We start from the raw sequence: 23,422 nt of genomic DNA on the forward strand, positions 1-23,422 counted from the left end.
CTTGCCAGCGTACTACCGACAGTGGGAAGGAGGCGGGTGTTGAATGGATATGAAGAACACATCTCGTGAAGAGACAACAGTTACAAAGGTGAGTCGTCGTTTCTATCTCGCGTGTATGCACATTCCATTCAAGTAGTCATCCCAAGCCTTCACCTAGATTCTTGCCAGCGTACTGACCACAGTGGGAAGAGAGTGCGTGGTGTTGAATGGATATGCAAGACACATCTCGAAGAGAAACACCGTTACAAAGGTGAGTACGGTCTGTTTCTTCTCGACGTGCTATGCCACATTCCATTCCAGAGTGATCATCCCAAGCCGCTTACCTAGGCGAGTGGTCGGAGTGGGCCATGCGATGCAACAGCCAAAGCCCAGGCATGGTCGGCTGGGATTGTTGTACAGGCGGTAATGGCAGAGAGTGTCCCGGAACACGTGCTGGGCTAAAATTTTTTTCATGGGATCGGCACACAAGCTAGAAGGCAATCGATGAGGCTGGCTGGGAAATGTGCAGTCAGATGCTAGAGAGGCAGTGAGTAATATGCACGCTTCTCGTTTTTATTGACCGGCGTGACCCAAGATGATTTTCTCCTGAAATGAGAGGGTTGATCTTTCATCTCTCTGCCCCGGCGACAAAAGCTGGTGGGGCGTCTTACGAAGGTCTATGCAGGTCATGTTAGAATGCTAGTGCTTAGTACGTCTCCAGCGAGTGATAATTATGACCTCTTACGGGCTGAGTGAGGTTTGGAAAAAAGACCGGGATGATATGTCCTTGGTTAAGTTGAAAGGATGAAACACTTGCGGAAGAGGTCGGTTGAGGCGCATGCTGCCACTAATTGTCCTTGTGGAAAATATCGGTGTAGGGTGGGATCCACATGAGAGTGGAGCTTCGCACTCTCCTAGCTATTTAATGGCTACAAGGAACGCACATTCCAACGATAAGTACAGCGGGGAAGAGATCTCTCTCTTTTACTCAGGAACCACGCCGTCAGGTGGAGGGATTGCAGGTCGGGATGGAGAAGTCTGCCGTGGTCCTGGGATATCAGGTCCTGATGGAGAGGCAGGGGAACGGGGCTGGCTACTGAGAGGTCCAGCAACGTGGTGTACCAGTGTTGGTGAGGCCACGCTGGGGCGATCAAAATCACTCGAGCCCTGTCCCTGAGAAGCTTCACCAGGACCTTGTGCACTAACGGAAAGGGTGGGAAGGCATACAGCAGGTGGGTCGACCAAGAGACGAGGAAGGCGTCCGAGATCGAGCCCGGGGCAAGACCGCGAAAGGAGCAGAACCTGGGACACTTCTTGTTGCTGCGGGAGGCGAAGAGGTCGATGTGGGGAAAGCCCCACTTCTGGAAGAGAGAATGAGCTACATCCGGTCGAAGTGACCACTCGTGGGCTAGAAATGACCTGCTGAGGCGGTCTGCTAACGTGTTCTCGACCCCTGGGAGGAAGGAAGCCACCAGATCCATGGAGTGGGCTATACAGAATTCCCATAACCTGATCGCCTCCTGACAAAGGGGAAAGAGAGCGGCTCCCTCCCTGCTTGTTTATATAGTGCATCGCGGTGGTATTGTCCATGAGCACTAAAACACAACGGCCTCGCAGGTGGTGAAGAAAGGCCTGACAGGCGAGGCAGACTGCCCGTAGCTCTCAGATGTTTATATGCAATGATAGCTCCTTGGCGGACCAAAGACCTTGTGTCCGACGAGCCCCCATGTGAGCCCCCCAGCCCAGAGATGATGCGTCCGTTGTCAGGGACATGGACGGTTGCCTGGGGTGGAATGGCATGCCCGCACACACCAGGGAGGGGTTTTGCCACCAGAGGAGGGAGCGTAAGACGCTGCATGGGATTGTGACGACAATGTCCATGCTGTCTCTGCGAGGGCGGTAAACGGAGGCTAGCCAGATTTGAAGGGGACGAAGGCGGAGCTTGGCATGCTTGGTGACAAAAGTGCAGGCCACCATGTGACTGAGAATGCTGAGAGAGACCCAGGCCGAGGTTGTCGGGAATGCTTGTAGGCTCTCTATGGCGGTGACTATTGCCTGGAACCGGCTCAGGGGGAGCGAAGCTGTTGCGAGCGTGGAGTCCAGGACAGCCCCAATGAATTCTATCCTCTGAGTGGGCACGAGGATGGACTTGTCAAGATTGATCATGAGGCCCAAACACTCGAACAGCTCCATGATGACGGCTACGTGTGCGGCGACCTGGGTCTCGGAGGTCCCGCTAACAAGCCAGGTGTCCAGGTAAGGGAAGACGCATATGCGCCAACGACGGAGGAAAGCGGCCACCACTGCCATACATTTTGTGAAAACACGTTGGGCAGTGGAAAGGCCGAAGGGAAGGACCGTGAATTGGAAGTGACGATCTTGCACCATAAAGCGCAGGTAGCGTCTGTGTGGGGGGTAAATCGAGACATGAAAGTATGCGTCTTTCATGTCGAGAGCAGCGAACCAGTCTCCTGGATCCAGGGACGGGATAATAGTCCCCAAGGAAACCATGCGGAACTTCAACTTCTTTAAGAAGGTATTGAGCCCGTGGAGGTCTAGGATGGGTTGAAGGCCTCCTTTCGACTTGGGGATTAAAAAATAACGGGAGTAAAACCCCCTGCCCCTGAGTTCTTGAGGTACCTCCTCTATGGCTCTGATTTCGAGAAGCGTGCGGATCTCCTGCCAGAGGAGATGCTCGTGAGAGGGGTCCCTGAAGAGGGACGGGGAGAAATAAACTGGAGATGGTAACCAAACTCCACCGTGCGTAGGACCCAACGATCGGAAGTTAGTTGGGCCCACGCCGGGAGGAAGAAAGAAAGACGGTTGGAAAACTGTGTAGGAGTCCGGGGAACGACTGGTGCTCTGCTCTCGACCGCACCTTCAAAAGCTTTGCTTTGGTCCTGGTGGTGGTTTGGCGGAACCATTATTCTGCCCCCCTTGAGAACCAGACTGGCGTCTCCGGTTCACCCGGCCACGTCTTCTATTAAAGTCCTGTCGGGGGTGTGGGGGGGGTAGGGGCGTTGAGGTTGGGCCCGAAAAGACTGCCGTTGGGTCTGCGGAGTGTGCATCCCGAGGGAACGCATTATAACACGGTTGTCCTTGAGGCTTTGGAGCCTAGGGTCCGTTTTTTCAGAGAAAAGACCCTGGCCTTCAAATGGGAGGTCTTGAAATGTGTGTTGCAGTTCGGGAGGTAGGCTGGAAACCTGCAACCAAGATATTCTCCGCATTGTGACTCCTAATGCAACAGTCCTAGCTGCCGAATCCGCAGCATCGAGGGAGGTCTGGAGATCTTTTTCCCCTCCTCGAGCAGGCTCTGGAACTCTGGGCGGGAGTCCAGCAGGGACCAGTTATGTGAATTTGCCCATGGATTGGCCAGGTAGGTAAAGTATGTATCTACTGAGAAAGCGCCTGCTGATATAGCAAAACGCGCAACTGTAGACCCCCTGCAGAGTAATACCTTGCGTCCCAGTAGATCCATACGCTTAGCTCCCGCGATTTTGGGGTGAGGGCTTGTTGCTGGCCATGGCGTTCCCTCTTCGTTCACAGACTGCAACGAGCCCAGAGAGCATGGGCGGATGATGGGGTGTAAAGGTCATCGTACCCTTATAGATGGTAACATATATACTTCCTCTCCACGGCTCTGGCTGTTGGGGGGATGGACGCCGGAGATTGCCAGATCGAGTCCGCTTTAGCCTGGATGGAGCGGATAAACGGGCAAGGGCTACACGCGTCGGGGCATCAGAAGATAGAATGTCCAACGACCGGGTCCTCCACGCTCGGAACCTCCTATCCACCTGGAAGGTTGATGCTCGCGCGGACACGGCGGAGCAAGTTCCTGGTGGGCAACCGAAGGTCGATGGGGGGCGGACCCGGTTTGATGTACCCCCTCGCCTCATCCGGCGAGGAGGAGGACGAGAGACGGCCGGGACGCAGTGCTCATGGCCTTGTGATGCCTGTTCCAGAGGGGGGTCAGGCTCCGCTGCGCCCTCAGGGTCCTGAGTTACCGCTGCGAACGTCGTCATCCTGCTGGGGAGGATGACTGATGGTGGCGCTCTGGTACCCGACGGACTTGAAGCCGCTGACCGGACATTGTCATAGGGTATCGCCCTGGGCCTTGGTGGTAGGCCCAGGGCGTCAGAAGGGAACCACTGCGTTGGTTGTTCCATCCCACTGGGATTCAGGAGGGTCCAAATCCCCATACAGAGCGCTGTCTGGGCGGGACGAAGCCCGAGGGGTGTCTCGACAGCCAGGGCCGGAGCAGATAGTCCGTGCAGTGGGTACCCGGACGTCTGGCCATGCAGGAGAACAGTACCGGTGTCATCCGGTGCCTGTGAGAATCGGGACTGGGACCGCTTCGACCAGCGCGGTGCCGGGAGGTCGACCGGACAGAGAGTAACGACGGTGGGATTGAACTCGCCGGGAAACGGTGGCCGGGAGCCAGCCGCCTTGAAATGAGTATCGGTCACGAGAACGCGGACCTGGACCCGGTGCACGAGTACGACCGGCGCCGAGAGGGGGATCGATACCCGGGACTGCGAGCGGCATCTGAGAGCTGATCGCGTACGTTAGTGGGCGCGGTGCCGGGACCTCGACGCGGCTGAACGGGTGCCTGTCCGTTCGCTCGGTTGGACGCTGGCCTGATCATCGCCGACTTCCCGCTGAAGAAAGGACCCGCACCGGCGGTGCCAGGGTTGAGGCAGAGGTAAGGCTCTGTGAGCGCAATCAGTTCCCTCGCGTTGCAAAAGTCTCCGGCGTGGTGGAACAGCGATCTCACCCAAGGCATGCGCCAGGGAGCTGTCTTGTATCAGACCTGACGGCTATTGCCTGGCCGGAGTTGACGTTTGCGGGAATCACCAGTGCGTGGCCAGCTGGCGGTGCCAGACGGCTCGGTTCTTCCATGCTCAGACGCGGTGCGAAGATGCAGCCGCAGGAGCCTTTGGCTTCTTTGCCTCAGGGACAGGGAGCGGTGCGGGTTGGCTTCCTGCGCGCGGAGACTGTTGGTGCCGAGGTGTTTTGGCGGTGCCGCTGTCTCTGGTGCCGATGGAGCACTTCTTTGCCGGTGCGGACTGCGGCGCACTCGGTGCCGAAGCTGCAGGGGTCAGGGCCGCCTCCATCAGGAGCTGTTTCAAGCAAGAGGTCCCGCTCTTTTTAGTACGTTGGTTTGAAGGACTTACAATACGGCACTTGTCGCGTAAGGTGGATTCCCCCAGGCACTTCAGGCAGCGATCAATGGGGTCTCCGTAGGCATCGGCCGGCGACAGGCCGAGCACAGGGGACAGTGTTGAAACGGGGAGAGCCAGGCACAAGCCCAGGCCCCGGGAGGGTGAGGGAGGATTGAAGCCTCAGCCCTCTATCATATACAGTAACTATACTAACAACTACTATAAACTACTAACAACTAACAATCTACAAACTAGAACTATGAACTTAGAAAGACAAAAAACGGGTGAAGAGCTAGGAAGCGGAGGCAGCTAAGCCGCACCTCCACTGTTCGCAACGACCGACACGGCGGTAAGAAGGAACTGAGAAGTGGGGCGGGTCTGCAGGGGTATATATGCGGTGCCGGCAACGGCGCCACACCAAGGGGGTGCCTGCCGACGCCGCACCGGGTGTTGCTAGGGGAAATTTCTTCCGACGAAACCGTAACGCGGCGCGCGCATACACCTACTTTGGCAATGGATATGAGCAAGCACTCGAAGAAGAATTAATCAGATTCACAGGCATGAGGGGAAAGGTGCATTTTAATGCATACACAGTAAATTTGTGAATGATTTAAAAAAAATATTTTCACATCCACAATTTAATCTCAAAACAGCGGAGGCTTGTAGGTAAACTGAACTAATTTTAGTTACTTAGTATGTGGAGAAAGCTGCACTTCAAACTGCTGCAGTTTAAGTGTGAAAGAGTGAGACATGAGATTCCTTCATTATGTGCATAACTTATTTCAATATGTTGTTTTACACAGCAGAACTCACAGGGGAGTGGCACACTGTGCAAGGAACAAAGCACTCTCCTGTTTCAGGCAGAAAGGAATTCCGATTATTGACTTTTAAAAAAAAAAAAAAAAAAAAAAAGTCTAAGGCAGTTCTGTCAGAGAAACTAGAATAAGGTTACACACTTAAGGCCTCCCAGTAAGACATACCAAAGTTACATGCAATCTTACTGTGCTCTTTTTTTGTGAATACATTTTACATTTAATCCAGGGATGGACAAACTTTTTTGACCCAAAGGGCCACATCTGGTGGGGAAACTGCAAAGCAGGGCCATATGAATGTAGGGCTTGGGGAGGGGGTTAAGGTGGCAAGGGAGTGTGGGGTGTGTGCGGTGTGCAGAGAAGGGGCCTCGAGGCAGGAGTTGGGATGGAGAGGGGTCAGAGTACAGCAGGGCTGGGGCTCGAGGCAGGGGATGGACTGCAGGGTGGCAGGAGGGGTTTCGAGTGTGGCTCCAGCCACCTACCCTGCTACCTTGAGCGCTCAGCGTGGCGGTTTGCGTGCAGTGGGGCTAAGGCAGCTCCTGCCGCTCTGGCCGCCATGCCGCTCCTTGGAAGCGTGGCACCCATGTCCATGTGCCTCTGGGAGGGAAGCTCTGTGTCTGCCCTCTACTACGGGTACCTCTGTGAAGATCCCACTGGCCATTGGTTCCGCAGTTCCCAGCCAATGGGAGCTGCGGGGGCGGTGCCTGCAGGCGAGAGCAGTGCACAGAGCCTTCTGTCTCCCCACCCAGGGCCTGCAGGGACATGGTGCCAGCCGTTCTGGAAGCGGCACAGGACCCAGGGCAAGCAAGGAAGCCTGCCTAGCCCCAGCTGCACCACAGGGCCTGGAAATGCTCACAGGCCCAGAATCCAAGCCCTGATCGACCCAGATTCCGGCCCACGGTCGTAGTTTCCCCGACCATGATTATTCACATACCACATTCTATGTTCAAAAATATACACTATCTATTTTTTTCCTAACTTTACCTTCATATTATACCATTATGTACCGTCAGACAACAGCAAGTAAGAATAATTGTCAAAGTATGAGTCATAGTTTTACATGGCTAAAACCAAGTAATACCAATACAACTACAGAAATGCAAAGCATGGTTTGCATATACACTGCCATACCAGTGTTTGTCTGGAATACAACAGTATTAATGTCTGATTCTCTCAGGTGCTTGTGTAACATTTTGCACTGCCCATGAAGGATTCCAATCATAATTTTCCATTTCTGGTGCATAGAGACACTCCCAATCACAGAACTACATAGCCATCTGGTATACTTGCCAGTATAGGCCAGCATGGTAGAGGGATAAGGAACAGGCCCAAGGATGCTCCCTGACTGCACTAATTCCACCTATAGGCTTGGTCCTCAAGAGACCACTGGAGCAGCTCTCACCTACCAGCAACTGAGTGTCAAGATCAGGGAGTGCAAAAGTAAGTTTATGGCTACCTTTGTACTCTGCTTTTTACTTGTACTCTTTGGTTCCTCTCAGCTTCCCCAATGAAAAAAAATGTACTTTTTTTTGTTTCTTTTAAGTATGTGATCAGGGCACCTTATTTGATTTCCTCTGGTTGCTTAGCCATGCAAGTCTCTTTCATTTTTTTCAATAGGTTCAGCATACATTTTTTGTTTTCCTGTTTCTGAATAATAAACCACCATTTGTATTAGTAGGCTTTTAGTGATATTGCTTTTTTCAGATTTTATGATATATTGCTGTTTCCCACATTATGAATTTAGTTATTGTGAAGCTAGAAGATAACATAATCACACCAGAATGAAGGTAGTGTGGTTAAATTCTGATGGCTAAGATTCCAAAAGATGAGACTTGTGTGCAGTTTTTTTATTTTCCGCACAACCGGGAAACAGTTCACTCTTACCACCCTATTGCTCAGTGGAACTCACATTTTTCAGCAAAGTTTTACAAAGCGATAAGACATTGCACATGACTATTACTGTATAGTACTTGATCATAGCAGTTGTTTAATAAAGCCCCACCAAAGATGGATTAAGTAAAATGGAATTTTTTATAACCTGTTCATAGCCGACGCTTATAATTTCAGAGGTCAGCGCCTCTGGCCGTTGGGGGGATGGACGCCGGAGATTGCCAGATCGAGTCCGCTTTAACCTGGATGGAGCGGATAAATGGCAGGGCTACACGCGTCGGGGCATCAGAAGATAGAATGTCCACGACCGGGTCCTCCACCTCAGGGACCTCCTCCACCTGGAGGTTGATGCTCAGCGCGACACGGCGGAGCAAGTCCTGGTGGGCACAAAGGTCGATGGGGGGCGGAGCCGAGGTTGATGGACCCGCTACCGCCTCATCCGGCGAGGACGACGAGGAGAAACCCGGGACCAGTGGCTCATGCTGTGACTCCTGTTCCAGAGGGGGGTCAGCTTCCGCTGCGCCCGCAGGGTCCTGGGTTACCGCTGAAACGTCGTCATCTGCTGGGGGAGGACGACTGATAGTGGCCTCTGGTACCCGACGGACTGAAGCCACTGACCGCAATGTTGTCGTGGGATCACCCTGGGCTTGGTGGTAGGCCCAGGGCATCCAGAAGGACCACTGCGTTGGTTGTTCCAATCCCTGGGATTCAGGGAGGGCATGGGCGTGGGGGTCCAAATCTCCATACAGAGCGCTGTCTGGGCGGGACGAACCCAAGGGGTGTCTTGACGGCCAGGGCGGAGCGGATAGTCCGTGCGGTGAGTACTGGACATCACACTGTGCCGGAGAGCGGTACCGGGAGTCATACCGGTGCCGAGATTGGGACCGGGACCTTCTACCAGCGCGGTGCCAGGAGGTCGACCAGGACCGAGAGTAACGACGGTGGGATCGACTCCACTGGGAACGGTGCCGGGAGCCAGACCGCCTTGATGAGTATCGGTCTGGAGAACGCGACCTGGACCGGTGCCGCGAGTACGACCGGCGCCGAGAGGGGGATCAGTACCGGGACTGCGAGCGGCGTCTGGATGCCGATTGGCGGTACGAGCGGGAGCGTTGCTGGGACCTCGACGGACGTTGGCCTGATCATCGCCGGCTTTCCCATCGAAGAAAGGACCCGCACCGGCGGTGCCGGGGGTTGAGGCAGAGTAGGCTCTGTGAGCGCAATCAGTTCCCTCGCCGTTGCAGAAGTCTCCGGCGTGGTGGGAACAGCGAGCTCAACCAAGGCATGCGCCGGGGAGCTGTCTTGCACCGGACTCGACAGCTCTTGCCAGGCCGGAGTCGACGGTGCAGGAATTACCGGTGCCGCGGCAGCTGGCGGTGCCAGACGGCTCGGTCTTCCATGCTCAGACTACGGTGCCGAAGATGCAGCCGCAGGAGCCTTTGGCTTCTTTGCCTTCGGGGAAAGGGAGCGGTGCTGGGTTGACTTCTGCGCCGGAGACTGTTGGTGCCGAGGTGTTTTGGCAGTACTGGCTGTCTCCGGTGCCGATGGAGCACTTCTGGCCGGTGCGGACTGCGGCGCACTCGGTGCCGAAGCTGCAGGGGTCAGGGCCGCCTCCATCAGGAGCTGCTTCAAGCGAGAGTCCCGCTCCTTTTTAGTCCGTGGTTTGAAGGACTTACAAATACGGCACTTGTCCGTAAGGTGGGATTCCCCCAGGCACTTCAGGCAGCGATCATGGGGGTCTCCCGTAGGCATCGGCCGGTGACAGGCCAGGTGAAGCACTGTGTTGAAACCGGGAGAGCCAGGCATGAGCCCGGGCCCCAGGAGGGTGAGGAGGATTGAACCTCAGCCCTCTATCTATATACAGTAAACTATACTAACAACTACTAATAACTACTAACAACTAACAGTCTACAAACTAGAACTATGAACTTAGAAAGACAAAAAACGGGTGAAGAGCTAGGGAAGCGGAGGTCAGCTAAGCTGCACTCCACTGTTCCAACGACCGACACGGGCGGTAAGAAGGAACTGAGGAGCGGCCGGGTCGGCAGGGGCATATATACGGTGCCGCAAAGGCGCCATGCCAGGGGGCGCCTGCCGACCCGCCGGGTGTTGCTAGGGGAAAAATTCTTCCGACGAACATGCACGCGGCGTGCGCACACCTACTTGGAATGGATATGAGCAAGCACTCGAAGAAGAACCACTGCTCTGGCTCTGTACTACTAGAAAGTAGCCAGCAATCGATATGTTCTAACAATAAAGGAAAAAGACAAGAGATAACCAGGTAATTAGTGGTGAACTTGAAAAAGACTGCCAAAAGTACTTTTTTTAGTCTTTAAAAAAAAAATCCCAAAGCCAAGCTAATATACATTGCCTACATGAAAATCATTCTAGAGAAATCCTAAAGTGTCTGTCTTAGATCAAAAAAGGGAATAGATTTTTAAAAGGGTGCATAACATAGCAAAGAAAAAATAGCAGGATTATAATAGCTGTTATCTATTCTTGATTACTTTGTTTACTGCATGGTTTGGCAACTTAAAGCATGATGCTTTTCACTAATTTGTAAAAACAAAAAGATTGTAACACACATGGAGAAATCCAATAAAGATTTAACTTAGCCACACGTTTATTTACTCCAGCCCAAAATAATGCAGGAACCTTATATTTGCTTAAACTTTCAAAAATAAGTTTTGAGGACCAAAATTCTGCCTTCATTTACACCAGTGCAACTCCAATGCTTCATGCAGTAGTTGTAGGCCATCTCCAATGTCTTTTTGACGCATCTTCCAAAGATCCCCAAAAAAACTTAAAATCAATTGAGCCTGAAAATAATGGCCTACAACTGATGACATCAGAGAAGTATATACAGTTCAGGGACTGAACTTAAAAACCTAAATAACGGTTTTGTTTGGGCAGAAAGATAAAAGTTCTCTGCTCACCCACACACTACTGCTTCATATGTATGAATGATATTACCCAAACACCCAACTTTTCTCTCACTGAAGTCAATAACTTCAACAGGAAGAGGAATAGGGTCCAAAATCAATACAAACTAAATTTAAGGTTGATACGGCAATCTCCTCATGTTCCAGTGTACATAAATATTGTAGCACACGGTATATTAAATCAACTACTTATCATACCCCTGCAATAAAAACCTACACTCCTTTTGAGCCTCTTGAAAGCACACTGGTGAGAAACACTTTTCACTATTTAGAAAATGTAAACTGTATTTATAATTAAGTTAACTAAAACAAATTTTAAACCATCTGCTAGCAGCTACAGTATTACTAGAAGTGGATGTTGGGGATTTTAAAGATCAGTGGTTTCTCTCCTGCTTTAAAGGCCAGTTAAAGAGCAGAAAAAAATATATGGTTTATTAGCATTAAATATTATGCAGTAAAGATCTCCTCATTATTAATACTATATTAAATTAGCACGGAAACAAACAAAGAATCTTTTAATATTGTATTCCCACAGATATATGCACCACAAAAGAGATCCTTTGACAAAAAAAAAATTCTAATCAAAGTCACACAAGATACATAGTAAAATAGTCACAACAGGGAAGCGCTTGGATAGTTACACTCAAGCAGATGAAGTAGTCTTAATATACATGTTTCTTCATTAGCTTCACAGATTTAATTTTAGACAGCACGTTTCTCAGGGCAGGGTCATGTCTTTTACTTGTCTTTAGAGCACTATGCATCTATATGGTACTATACACATAATAACCTTGTATAAATAGATACTAAACAAAAAAGTCCCTTGGCTACAATCCATTTCTTTCCTAAAATGTAACTGCAATTAAAATCATACTATGGACTCATCGTTTGACAAGTTTTACTTTTTAATTCCTATAGTTTGTGTATTAATCTGCAACAGAACTTCTTAAAACCACCAATTATTTTTCCTCATCCTCCAGACCATATTAGTGTAACCGTAAAATTATATTTCAAAACTGGTATTTAGAGAGGGGGGGAAGTAACTAATCTGTGATGTTTTATAACAAAATTTAAAAGGAGACTATTTATGTTTTATGCACATGGGAATGTGAGTTTATTATAGAAACAGTGTCACATAACTGGCAGAATCCCCAGTCATATCAGGTTCTGTAAAAATGGAAATGTATCAAAGAGCAACACATGTATCTTGCTATCAGCTCTGCAGCCAGAATGAGACTGGCATGAAAAACAATAGTCAGAGTACTGTCGTATATATATATACACACCAAGAGAAAATTCAGATTTGCAGAATGATTACGGGAAAAGAAATGTTAGAGTTTATCATAAGTTGACAGAAAACAAGATAAAATACAAGCATGTGTAATGTTCAGTGACAGCTCCCAATCTGTAGCTCTACAGACACACAGAGCCCCCATAGTTATAGGTTTCATTAGAATTCTTCTTGCTCTACCAGATCTTCAGCAGACTGAATGTAGCTCTGATCTCAGGAGTTCTCTCCCTATACAGAAGGGCTAAACAAATAGACTGAAGAACAAAGATGCCTGGAGGCAGCACTAACTGGCCATTCAAAGAGTATGCACAACATCCTGATTCTATACTGGAAGTTTGCACTGAAGTGTGGCATCAACACATAACACAAGAAGTAGGGGTCACCAAATGAAATTAATAAGCAGCAGATTTAAAAACAAAACAAAAGGAAGTATTTCTTCACACAACACACAGTCAACCTGTGGAACACTTTGCCAGAGGATGTTGTGAAAGCCAAGACTATAACTGGGTTCAAAAAAGAACTAGACAAATTCATGGAGGATAGGTCCATCAATGGCTATTAGCCAGGGTGGGTAGGGATGGTGTCCCTAGCCTCTGCTTGCCAGAAGCTGGGAACGGGCAACATGGGATGGATCACTTGATGACTGCCTATTCTGTTCATTCCCTCTAAAGCACCTTGCATTAGCCACTGTCGCAAGACAGTATACTGAGCTAGATGGATCTTTGGTTTGACCCAGTATGACTGTTCTTATGTAATATTTTGCAATGATGCACCATCAAGATTCAAACAGTGAAGGTAATTTCAGGACACTGAATTGAAAATTTTTCAGTTACTCTTTCCAATTCCATTTGATGACAAAAGTATTTCACCACCTTTGTACACTGAGTAACAATTTTTCAAAGTTTCCTAATCAACAAGAACACAAATTATTTTCTCTTTAGTTTCAACAGTAAGGTGAGTTTGATATCAATATATTGCTCCTTATTTCCCTCTATTCAGGCTCCCTATCTACTTTTTTAAAAAGACTTTAACAATCAATGTTGTTATAATAGAGTGGAAGGGAATTGTGGGAGAGATTTAGAAAGATTTAGTTTGGACATCAGTCCAAACAGTATATGTATTGTTTTTATTGGTAACATTTATATATGTCCCTAAAACTCTGAATGGTTTAATTTGAACAGAAGAAAAAAAACTGAAGTCAAAACTCAACATGGAACTTATTCTCAGCTACATATGAAATAACTGTGCAAGTCTTGATCCAAGTTTGAGACATGGTGGTCCAGAGGTCTTAATGAATCTGATGTAGTGCATTGACATGAGTAGTATCTGACGTTTATGTTTTAGAAATATCTCCCCTAAAATTCCAGGTGAGTACAAGAAAAGATTCTCTAGCCACAAATGGAATAATGTTGGTGTGCTCCAGAGGAAGCCTAGACTAAGCTTTTTCTATATCAAAACGGACAGTCAATGTTATGCAAGACCTTTGAAGGGCAAAGGATTTTTGGAGCTTTCATTATCCCTCTGAGGGACAACAGAAAATAAATGCAAAATGCTCATACTTTTAATGTATTGAAAGCATTTACATAATAATTATTTCTGCTACAGCCTGATTTACAATGGACCTGACATATGTTTGAAGAATGCTGTAATACTGTGAGCATTTGAAGTACTGGGCCATCTTACATAAAATAATCAATTTAAAAAATTCTTGGTATGGTGATAAGTGAATACTTTGAGGCCTGATGATCTTAAAGTCAAGCAATGTGAGGTACTAAATAATTCTACCTACTCTGTAAAGGTATTAGGAGGAAAAGAGTTCCTACAATTTTCATGCAAAGAATTATATTCTTAGGGTATTTCTCGATTTAATCACTTAATGTCATAAACTAAGACAAAGCCATATGAAATACTGAAATCTGTATAACATAGCCTTCAGATTGTAATCCAAAAAGTTGTGTGAGTACTTGCCTAGCAAAACTTTGGCATCTTCCACATCAAAATCTCCATCTCCATCAGCATCATATATCCCAAGCTTGCCTAAAATGCAAAAAAGAAGGGATAAGGATGAAGGACTTGAGTAAAATGCTTCCAAAGTAATATGTTCAACGTGTGTTCATTATATACAGATGGTTGTAAATATATTTATATATAAATAATTTAGCCTCTCTCTGTTTAACTCAATTTTAGGTCACGCAGAAAACAGCAAAACCATACTGAGCACAACACATTCTCTAAATATGAATCTTACTGGAGTATAAGTCGATATTTATTTCAATGCATAATTTCTTTAGTCTGTCACACACAATAGCAAGTATATAATTCAATTAGAAATTGTGCACTTTATCTGAATGTACTAAATTCAAAGCTAGCCGTGTAACAAGCAATCTGAAAGGGTATAATCAACCAAATTTATGCAAGCATATAATCACCATTTCTTTTTTCTTTCTTCATACTAACTGCTATTCTAGACACTTCCCATATTTAAAAATGTTATTGGACAGTTAAAATTATGCTAGATTGGTTTCAGTATTGGGTTAATAGAACAGACGCAGCCTATATCCCACAAAACGTGGGAAAGAATTCACAGACATTTCACCAATGCCTACATAAGTTTACTATAGCTAAGAAATTAATCATCATCCAGGGCTTATCATCATCATCACTAGTCATGAGCCCTGGTATACACGGATAAGCAAAAGCAACATGGTAGCTGCCTTAATCAGTAAAATCTAGTAAGGATTCTTAATACATGATCAAAACATTTAGAGGTCTTGCTTTTCTTTTATTTCAGCCACAGCAGCTCTAGCAGCCATAGAGTTAACACTCAGGGGAACGTAATCTCTTTTAGAAAATAAAAGTATTACCTAAAACTATGTCAGCTAAAAGTAGATGTTTCCTGGGATCAACAAATGAATTAGTAGGTCATTTAATGCTTAATTAGTTTTTGATACATCTCAATATCATGGCAAAACTCAAGCCTGACTCACACTGCTGTAAGATCATGGGGAGGAGTTGTAAAATTTAGACATTCTTACAGCTTATCAGTTTATCGTGAGCATGCCATTGCTTTTTTCTCTTGAGGAAAGAACTTATCACCAACCACTAAAACTGTGGCAAAATTTCTACAAAAACAAAAAAACAAAAAAAATGTTAACCACTATTTTCCTGTTCTCCACAAAAACATAATCCTATAGAAAATATTTTAATAAACTAAAATATAGTTTAGAAAATAAGACAGTTTGGTGGAAGCTGAATTCCAGGAACAGGTTCAGAGTAGATTAAGTAAGCCATCACTATTCTGTTGCAACAGTGAAATCGAAATTATTGCTGTTGATTTTCAGGTTAAAGTACATAGTAAGAAATTCTGTAACATTCAGCTAGTAAAGAAAAATTGCATTTTCTCCAAGAATAGGAAGAAAAGTTAGAAATAATAGAATGCTGGAGTTTTTCATTTGAATGACGACTGCAGGAAAGAAACATTTTTTTAAAAAAAGTTAAAATAAAGAGTAAAGCAGAATACGATTAGCATAAGATTTTAATCCCAGGGAGAGTGAAGGAAGTTTGTTTCCCCAATAGCCTACCTTGCAGTACCTCTGACAAGTTATAACGGAAGTCCTTTGCTTTGGCTGCATGCATGGTAAAGATACAAAAAACATTATTTGCATCATCAGACCCTGATCAGGTTTTAAATCAGATGCTTGAACCTTACAGTTCAAGTATAATATTTTCCTAGATTCACCTGCATCAAAGATCAAGGACAAACTAACAAAGCATCTGCATGTGTAATGGCAGGTGAACACTGGACAGATTTCTTAGTGCCTAACAAATATGAAGTTTGTTTGTTTTTTTAAACACTATTGGAACTGTGAATTTTAAACAAATACAAAGCACAGTATGTATCCTATCATACCGGGAGTCCACTGACATTTATCTTGTAAAAATAATACACTTGCAAATGTATGTGCAATAGTTAATTTACAAATTGGTGATGTGCTCCCATCTATCTGAAGGCAAGATTAAATCTTCAGTCTTTCTTCCTGAAATCGGAAAATGCTTCTATTCAATGAATGAAGATACACGAAGCACATTTTCTGACGTACTAAATTATACACATTAAGGCATGAAAGTTCTTACCTAGAACTTCTTCATAATCTACAAGTTCAAACCAAACAACTGCTACTGATGTCCAAACTCCCAGCAGTGCTATTACCATAAACCAGGTGAAAAATGAGCTTCTAGAGAGGCCTTCTTTCTTCCCATTCTTGTTTCCTCCATGCTTTGTCTCTGTTAAAGAAAGATGTGTAAACATGGAAACTGGATTACTCTTAGAAGGCATAATATTTTATTATAAAAGTATGCATGTTTTTACACACTGTGCAAGTAAAACTATTTTAGAATAATGTTTCAGTAGTACAAAGTGCTCAATAACCTTTGTAATGCAGTTTACACTATAAGCACTACAGCTGCAGCTATGCCACTATAGCATTACAGTGTAGACACTTCCGACAGCAACAGAAAGGGTTTTTCCCCAATCACTGTACTAAATCCACCCCCTGGAAAGGCAGTAGCTAGGTTGACAGAAAAATTCATCTGTCTACCTCGCAGTTCTCTGGGCTCAGTACCAGGGCTTAAGTAGTCTTAACCCCTAAAGTGACATAGTTTAACATAAGTTTTAGACCAGGTTTACGTTACTTTCACTACTACTATCTCCTTTATTATTAGTAGTAATTGTAATAGACAGCCAGGGTTTGCATATGCAGGCAAAAAAAGTGTGTTTTTTAAATGAGTGAAGCTAACGTGATTGAACATGCACCTCCTTAATGCCAGCATACACACAGTTGAACTCCTTTTAGATGGTTTAAATTAGTTGTATTGTTTCCTAGGCTCCCACCAAAGTGACAATATGACCAGATCAAAGGATCCAAGAGGTGTTAAATCAGATCTACACTGGTTTAAAGGCGATTTTCAATCCAGTTAAGATAAATTGACTGAGGTAACATTTTAAAAAAAACACACCTATTGTCACGTGTGTAGATAGAGCTCAAATGCTAGAACACATTACAGGTTTTGATCTGGAACTCAGACACCTTGTTGAGGCAAATGATGGATTTTATCCATTTGCCAAAAGTTTCTAAAGCCTTCATGTTAAAAAACAGAGTTAGCGTATTATGTACCCAACTCAAAGGGCTAAACTGTAAAATTACAATCTGGTATGAACTTTCCTTTATTAAGGGCAGAGAAAGAAATGTGGCTCAGAGCATCAAAATTTCTCCCCTTGCTCTAGGGAAAAGGTTACTTCAAACATGTTCATACAGCAGTTTACTCCCTGCTGTGTACCTAGCCAACAATTCTTGCTGGCAAATGATGGCAGACCCAGTGCTATTCCTACTCCCCACCCACTTGCTCACAGAAGTATCAGACAGATAGTCCCTGCTCTCCAGTCTTAATCTTGCAGACACAATCTATTATGGGTATGGCTACACTGGCACTTTACAGCGCTGCAACTTTCGCGCTCAGGGGTGTGAAAAAACACCCCCCTGAGCGCCGCAAGATACAGCGCTGTAAAGCGTCAGTGCAATCAGTGCTCCCAGCATTGCAAGCTACACCCGTAGAGGATGTGGTTTACGTGCAGTGCTGGGAGAGCTCTCTCCCAGCGCTGGCGCTCCGACCACACTCACACTTCAAAGCACTGCTGCGGCAGTGCTTTGAAATTTCAAGTGTAGCCATACCCTAAGCAAGAGAACAACCTACTCCTTGCATTGTTGAGTTAAGACTTAGTTAATGCAGGCTTAAAGAGTAATTATAGACCTTAATGTATCCAGAGCACAAATCTTTGGGAACTGTTCCCTGAAAACAAACTGAAGACAGTATTTCAGCTAATATGCTAAGCAGAAGTAATTTAGGCGTAAATTAATGGAAGGAGTAGGTCACTTCCATGAAGGAAGCTAGAACCTCCTAAAATTGAATATGCCTTAACACAGATTTAAACCCTTTTGGGAGGCCTCATAACAAGTGCCACTCAGCAACCCAAGATCCTACTTTGAATCAATCAGCCCATTCAAGAACTCAATTTCTGCCGAAAATGGTTAAAAGTCAAGCATTTGGGGGTGGGGAATCAACCTGGATAAAAGTACTGAGGAGGAACTTCAATACTGACTAATCAAAGTTCAATTTTTCTGTGGAAGAGAAAGCACAGCTAGCAGACTTCTCAGAACTCCAGAAAAATGACTATTTGAAGCTAGACATGTAAAAGGTTAAAACGGTTAACCGGTAAGCAATAGCCTACCATTAACTGACCTTAAATCACTAACCTCTGCCCCCGCCGCACCAGGTCGGCCGGAGGGACACCCAGTCCCCACTGCGCCAGGCCAGCTGGAGGGACCTTGGTTAACAGTTAAATGGTTAAAATTATATTGTTTAACCAGTTAACTAGTTAACTTTATTAACTGACAGTTACATCCCTATTTGAAGCAACATCCATTAACAGCTCTCATTCATCTGAACTATGGTCCCGAAAGCACAGAATTCACCAATGCTCTTGATGTATTGGAGAATATCTTAAACCTTCAAGGTGTTTCTCGGAGACATTAAAGTTACAATGAAAAAAATCCAGCTAAAAATAAGAAAGCTCAAATTTTTTTTAAAAGTAAAAATACCAAAAAAGATTAACATTTTTTACAAGAACACACACCACATTATAAACATAAATAAAATGAAATAAGAACAGAATCAAATTTTTTCCTGGATTTTCCCACAGGTGAAGGGAGTCGGCCAATACGATTAACTAGAAGAAAAAGGAACTAGTGATTATTTAATGTCTAACATGGATGCACTTCAAGCCCACTGGGGAAAAGTAAAAACTTTACAAAAAAGGGTATTATAATCAAACAATACAGCAGCTAAGTAAGGCTTTACTGTAATGGCTCAACTTTTCAAAAGTTGCCAGACAATGCAGTTAACCCAAATAGTTTAGGCCAAATCTTTGCTGAATTAAAAAGATGTGTTATGCGTTTTTCAAATACAAAGAATATTTAAGCATCATTAATGTACTGTGATTAAGATTTGTCTTTAATATCAGTATCATCATATTAAGATCATCAAATCAAATACTTGTTTGCCATCTTTAGGAGGATTAATTAGGCAAAACTAGACCTAAATGATCACAAGTTATATCTCACACTAAAAGTAGTAGCCCTAGATAAGGGTAGAGGAAGTACGGAAAGTGGGGGCCTCTTTAGCTGACTTACATGACAGAGTGACAGGGGACGGAGGGGAAGTCAGCGCAGAAGGGCTTCCAGTCCCTCCTTGTTGTCAGGATCATAGACATACTAAGCTAACCCTTCACCATATTCATAGTGTTATATGCAGAGTAAAGACAGTCCCAAAAATAGCTGCCTTAGCTCAGTTGTTACTGATACAATATTTATAGTGGGGAAAAAAAATCTATTTAATATTGATCCTAGAAGCACAGATTATAAAAAGAAAAAAATAAAGTATAGAATTCTGTTTCTTTGACATTCTAACCATAACATTCCCCTAGTATGGTGTTTCCAATTATCTTTAGAAAAAGATAAAAACAGTTTAACCTCATGCTTAGGACACATGAGTATAGTTCAATACACTAGTGATTACTGGTTAAATTCACAAGGGAAGGTTACAGGCAAAGATAAATGACGTGTTGTAATATATTCAGCAAATATTACAAATCACATAAAAATGCCCTGGCTAAGAAGTTACTGAATGTTTACAGAGAGCATAGATAAATACGCCATTTTATAAGCACATCCAACTCTTACAAGAACATAAATCACAACTGTGTTTCATAAGAGTTTATATTAAATGGGTGTTTTAAAAGAAGTCTGTGACAAAGATCTTATATTGTATCATTAAAGAAAACTATTTGTATTTGCATAAGCAAATATAGCATGATTCTATTTTACACATCAATACTCTTTCCTGCGTGGCATTTTCTTTACCACTATTTGTCTCTCGAAAAAGGTCTGTGTACCACAGAGCAACAAGACAGGACATCTAAATAATACAGGTTTTTTTAAATTAAATAAGTAACAATATTACTGCTGCACACTTCCATTTCTAAAAAAGTTTTATCCAAGTCTCGCAGAATCAGATCCTACAACACAAACATCATCTGATACAAGTGTCGCTTCAATTTGCAAGTTTTGACTCCCAACCTCTAAGTGCTTTGAACAATTTTGCTATAGGGAACTCAAACAAAAACAGACCTGCTCTAACTTGCAACAAATTTTTTTTTTTTTTAAAGCAAATGTTAAATTCGTCACCATAAGATTCATTCATCATTTTCGGAGGCAAACATACATACACAGCATCAGAGCTAAACGCTAACTAACCATTAAGAAATACTAACTCTGGATTTGAACTCATTCCAGGACATTAATTCAGCTTGGAAGTCCTTTCTCTGCACATATCAGCTATGTAGAAAGTAGGTCAGTTTCCATATCTGGTAAGCCTTTGCTTACTCTGCCATATGTCTTTATACAGGTATCATAAGTGTCTTGAACTGCATATTACTCTTCAACAACAAATACTGAGCTACTGGTTATGACTGGTTTCTATGAATAAAGAGGTTATGTGGGAACAAATTTGTTCATTTACTTACGGTTCTTAATATGCTCAGAAATTTGCTCTACTTCAAATAAATAAAGTAAATAAAAAAAAAACAGCATGTTCAAGTGCAACCTTCCCATTTCAATAGGAATACTCAACTTATTTCTTTTTAGTATGACTGACCACCTGCCATAAAACCTAGGAAAAAAGATCTCTACTTCAGAATTCATTTAAAATAGCAAAAATAAAACAGTTTGCAATGGAGAGCAAAATAGTAAACTGAATCCAAAGCACCCACATACTACAATAAGCCGGTTATTCTGTTGAGCTTAAAAACAGACACAGCCAAAGGACAATTATGCATTTTTTTTGGTTAGTTTCTGTCAAAGGTTAGAATTATACCTGAATCTTCAGCCATGGCGTTAGTGTCCCTTATCCATGGATAAAATAAGCATATTGGAGTCCAAAATCAACATCCAAGAGGAATTAGGAACGAGTTACCCTCAATCTAGTCTTGCAACAGTGGCGCACACACACAAAAGTTTAATAAAGCTAACTCAGCTAGAACCTGAAACTGGACCTGACTGCAAACTCTTCTCCAAAGCTATTTTTAGAGCAATCATCTTCACAAGCTACAGGCTTTTAAGCACTCATAAGGAAATCCAGTGCTGGTGACAATCAAATTTACTCCCTCCTCTTAAAGCATTCTGAATAGTTGGTCCTTTCTCCTCCCTTAATCCCTAAACACCAAACATACCAGGCAAATGAAACAGAACAAACTGTGCTGCTGTATTTTTTGTAGTAAGTCATGCCTCAATGCCCAAGTTGTAAGGGCATTAGATCCAGCAGTATAAACTAAAACAAAATGTCTGAACCCAGAATTTGTCTGTGTAGCATTTTTCAAGCTATCCTTCACCCAAGAAACTTACTTTGTGTTGGCACATATACTTTTTCCTAACATCCTGAGTAGTTTACTTGAAACTTGTTGCTGTCCACATTAAGGATAAAACACAGCTAAAAAACTACAAATGAAAAAATCTCTTAAACATGACTACAAAGAACCTTCAGGAATTCATATTTATTCTCTGAGTATTTCGACTGCACCTCAACTTTGCCTCTAGCATTCTTAAATTGGCTATTGGTCATTTTACATTAGCAAAAAAGAATGAAGAGTGACTTCTCAAACTCAGCAGCGCACACACACACACAGTTGTTGGGTTTTTTTAAACTTATTAAATGAGCATTTTCCTACAAACCCCATGTTGATTTTACCAAGGGTAACCACATCATCTCTCTAGAACAGGGGTCTCAAACACACCGCCCACGGGGCTATTTCCTGCGGCCCACCAAGCAGCCCATGCCACTCCCTGAAGCAGCTGGTATCACGTCCCTGAGGCGGGGGAACCGCGGCCAATGGGAGCTTCAGGGGAGACACCTGGAGGCGCGTCAGGCAGCACACGGAGCCCTGCGTCCCCCTCCCCCAGGGACATGGTTCCAGCTGCTTCCCAGAGGGGCCCTGGCTGGCTGCCACCCCAGAGCCTGAAGCCCTCCTACACCCCGCCCCGCAACTCCCTGCCCTGAGCCCCCTGCCTGCATCCCACACACCTGCCTGCATCTCAATCCCCTGCCCTGAGCTCCCTGCCTGCACCCTACATCCCAACCCCGTGCCCCCTGCTGCGTCCCACACCCCTTCTGCACCCCAACTCCCTGCCTGCACCTCAACCTCCTGCTGCACCCAACACCCCAGCCCCATAACCTGAGCCCCCTGCTGTATTCCCACACCTCTTCTGCACCCCAATCTCCTGCCCTGAGCCCCCTGCCTGAACCTGAAACCCAACCCGCTGGTGCACCCAAACTCCCTACCCTGAGCCCCCTGCTACACCCCACACCCCAACCCCCTGCCCTGAGCCCTCTGCTGCATCCCATATCCCCTGCTGCACCTCTCATGCACATTCTGGGGGCAGGGAGGGGTGAGAAGAGGCGGGGCCTCATGGAAGGGGTGGAGTGGGGCAGGGCTGGAGGCAGCGAGGGGGGATGTGCCAGTGATGTAGCCCTCGGGCCAATGAACTAGCCCTCATGGTCATTTGAGTTTGAGACCCCTGCTCTAGAAGCATAACATTTCTAAAATAATGTGGCATAATCAAAAACAGAGGCATCCTTCACCTCCTTTTCGGTTCTGAAAACCTGCACACGACTGTTACCATTTACAACTAAACTGATTCAGTGGTAACCAACATCCACAGTGATGCTCTGATATAAAAATTAGATAACTGTAACAATGCTTCATTCCGCATATTTAATCCTTAATGTCCTTCATCCTCAAAAGCTCTCTTTAGGTCACAATGCCTTCCCTATGCTGAGAAAACAAGGCAAGTAATTTACCAACAGCAGCACTATACTATAGACGGGGATATGGCCATTTATTTTTTAAAATCACCAAATATGGCAACAAGCTCTTGATTTGTAAACTCCTTGTGGAGGAAATCTAAAACAAAAGCTTTGTTGGGTGAATGGGGGCTCCCAGTCCAAGGTTTTGCTGGTGGCCACTCTGACAATTTTTCCTAAAATACTTGATTAACTTTAGGAAAAACAAATAAATATGTTCATACACAGGTCCAAATCAGTGTAATTTATTTATGTATGTTTTTTTGCCGACTCAATAATAAAAACAGTTGTCTGCATTCTTTACTGAATCTAAACAGAATGGAAACACAAATGCAGTGCTTTGCATGTTCTTATCTGTTTTTTGCTTGCCTTTTT

General features: G+C 44.9%; 1 protein-coding gene across 18 annotated transcripts in view; it reads right to left on the reverse strand.

Moving 5' to 3' along the window:
* The window catches only part of ASPH (aspartate beta-hydroxylase), a 522,004-nt gene that overhangs the window by 468,019 nt on the left and 30,563 nt on the right, over positions 1-23,422 (reverse strand). For 14 of the 18 annotated variants that reach the window (XR_012655352.1, XR_012655354.1, XR_012655353.1 and 11 more), the window contains 3 exons: positions 16,211-16,360; positions 15,658-15,702; positions 14,045-14,113 (listed from right to left, as the gene is read on the reverse strand). Coding sequence is in view for 15 of the 18 variants with exons in the window: in XM_075063048.1 (XP_074919149.1) it covers positions 14,045-14,113; positions 15,658-15,702; positions 16,211-16,360 (264 nt within the window). In the remaining 3 variants the exon portion in view is untranslated. Of the gene's footprint in view, positions 1-14,044; positions 14,114-15,657; positions 15,703-16,210; positions 16,361-21,064; positions 21,344-23,422 lie in introns of those variants that run through there. The other 4 variants (XM_075063045.1, XM_075063054.1, XM_075063049.1 and 1 more) reach the window with 4 other exon arrangements.

The sequence above is a fragment of the Chelonoidis abingdonii genome, chromosome 2, assembly GCF_003597395.2.
Source record: "Chelonoidis abingdonii isolate Lonesome George chromosome 2, CheloAbing_2.0, whole genome shotgun sequence".
NCBI classification, from domain to species: Eukaryota; Metazoa; Chordata; order Testudines; family Testudinidae; genus Chelonoidis; species Chelonoidis abingdonii.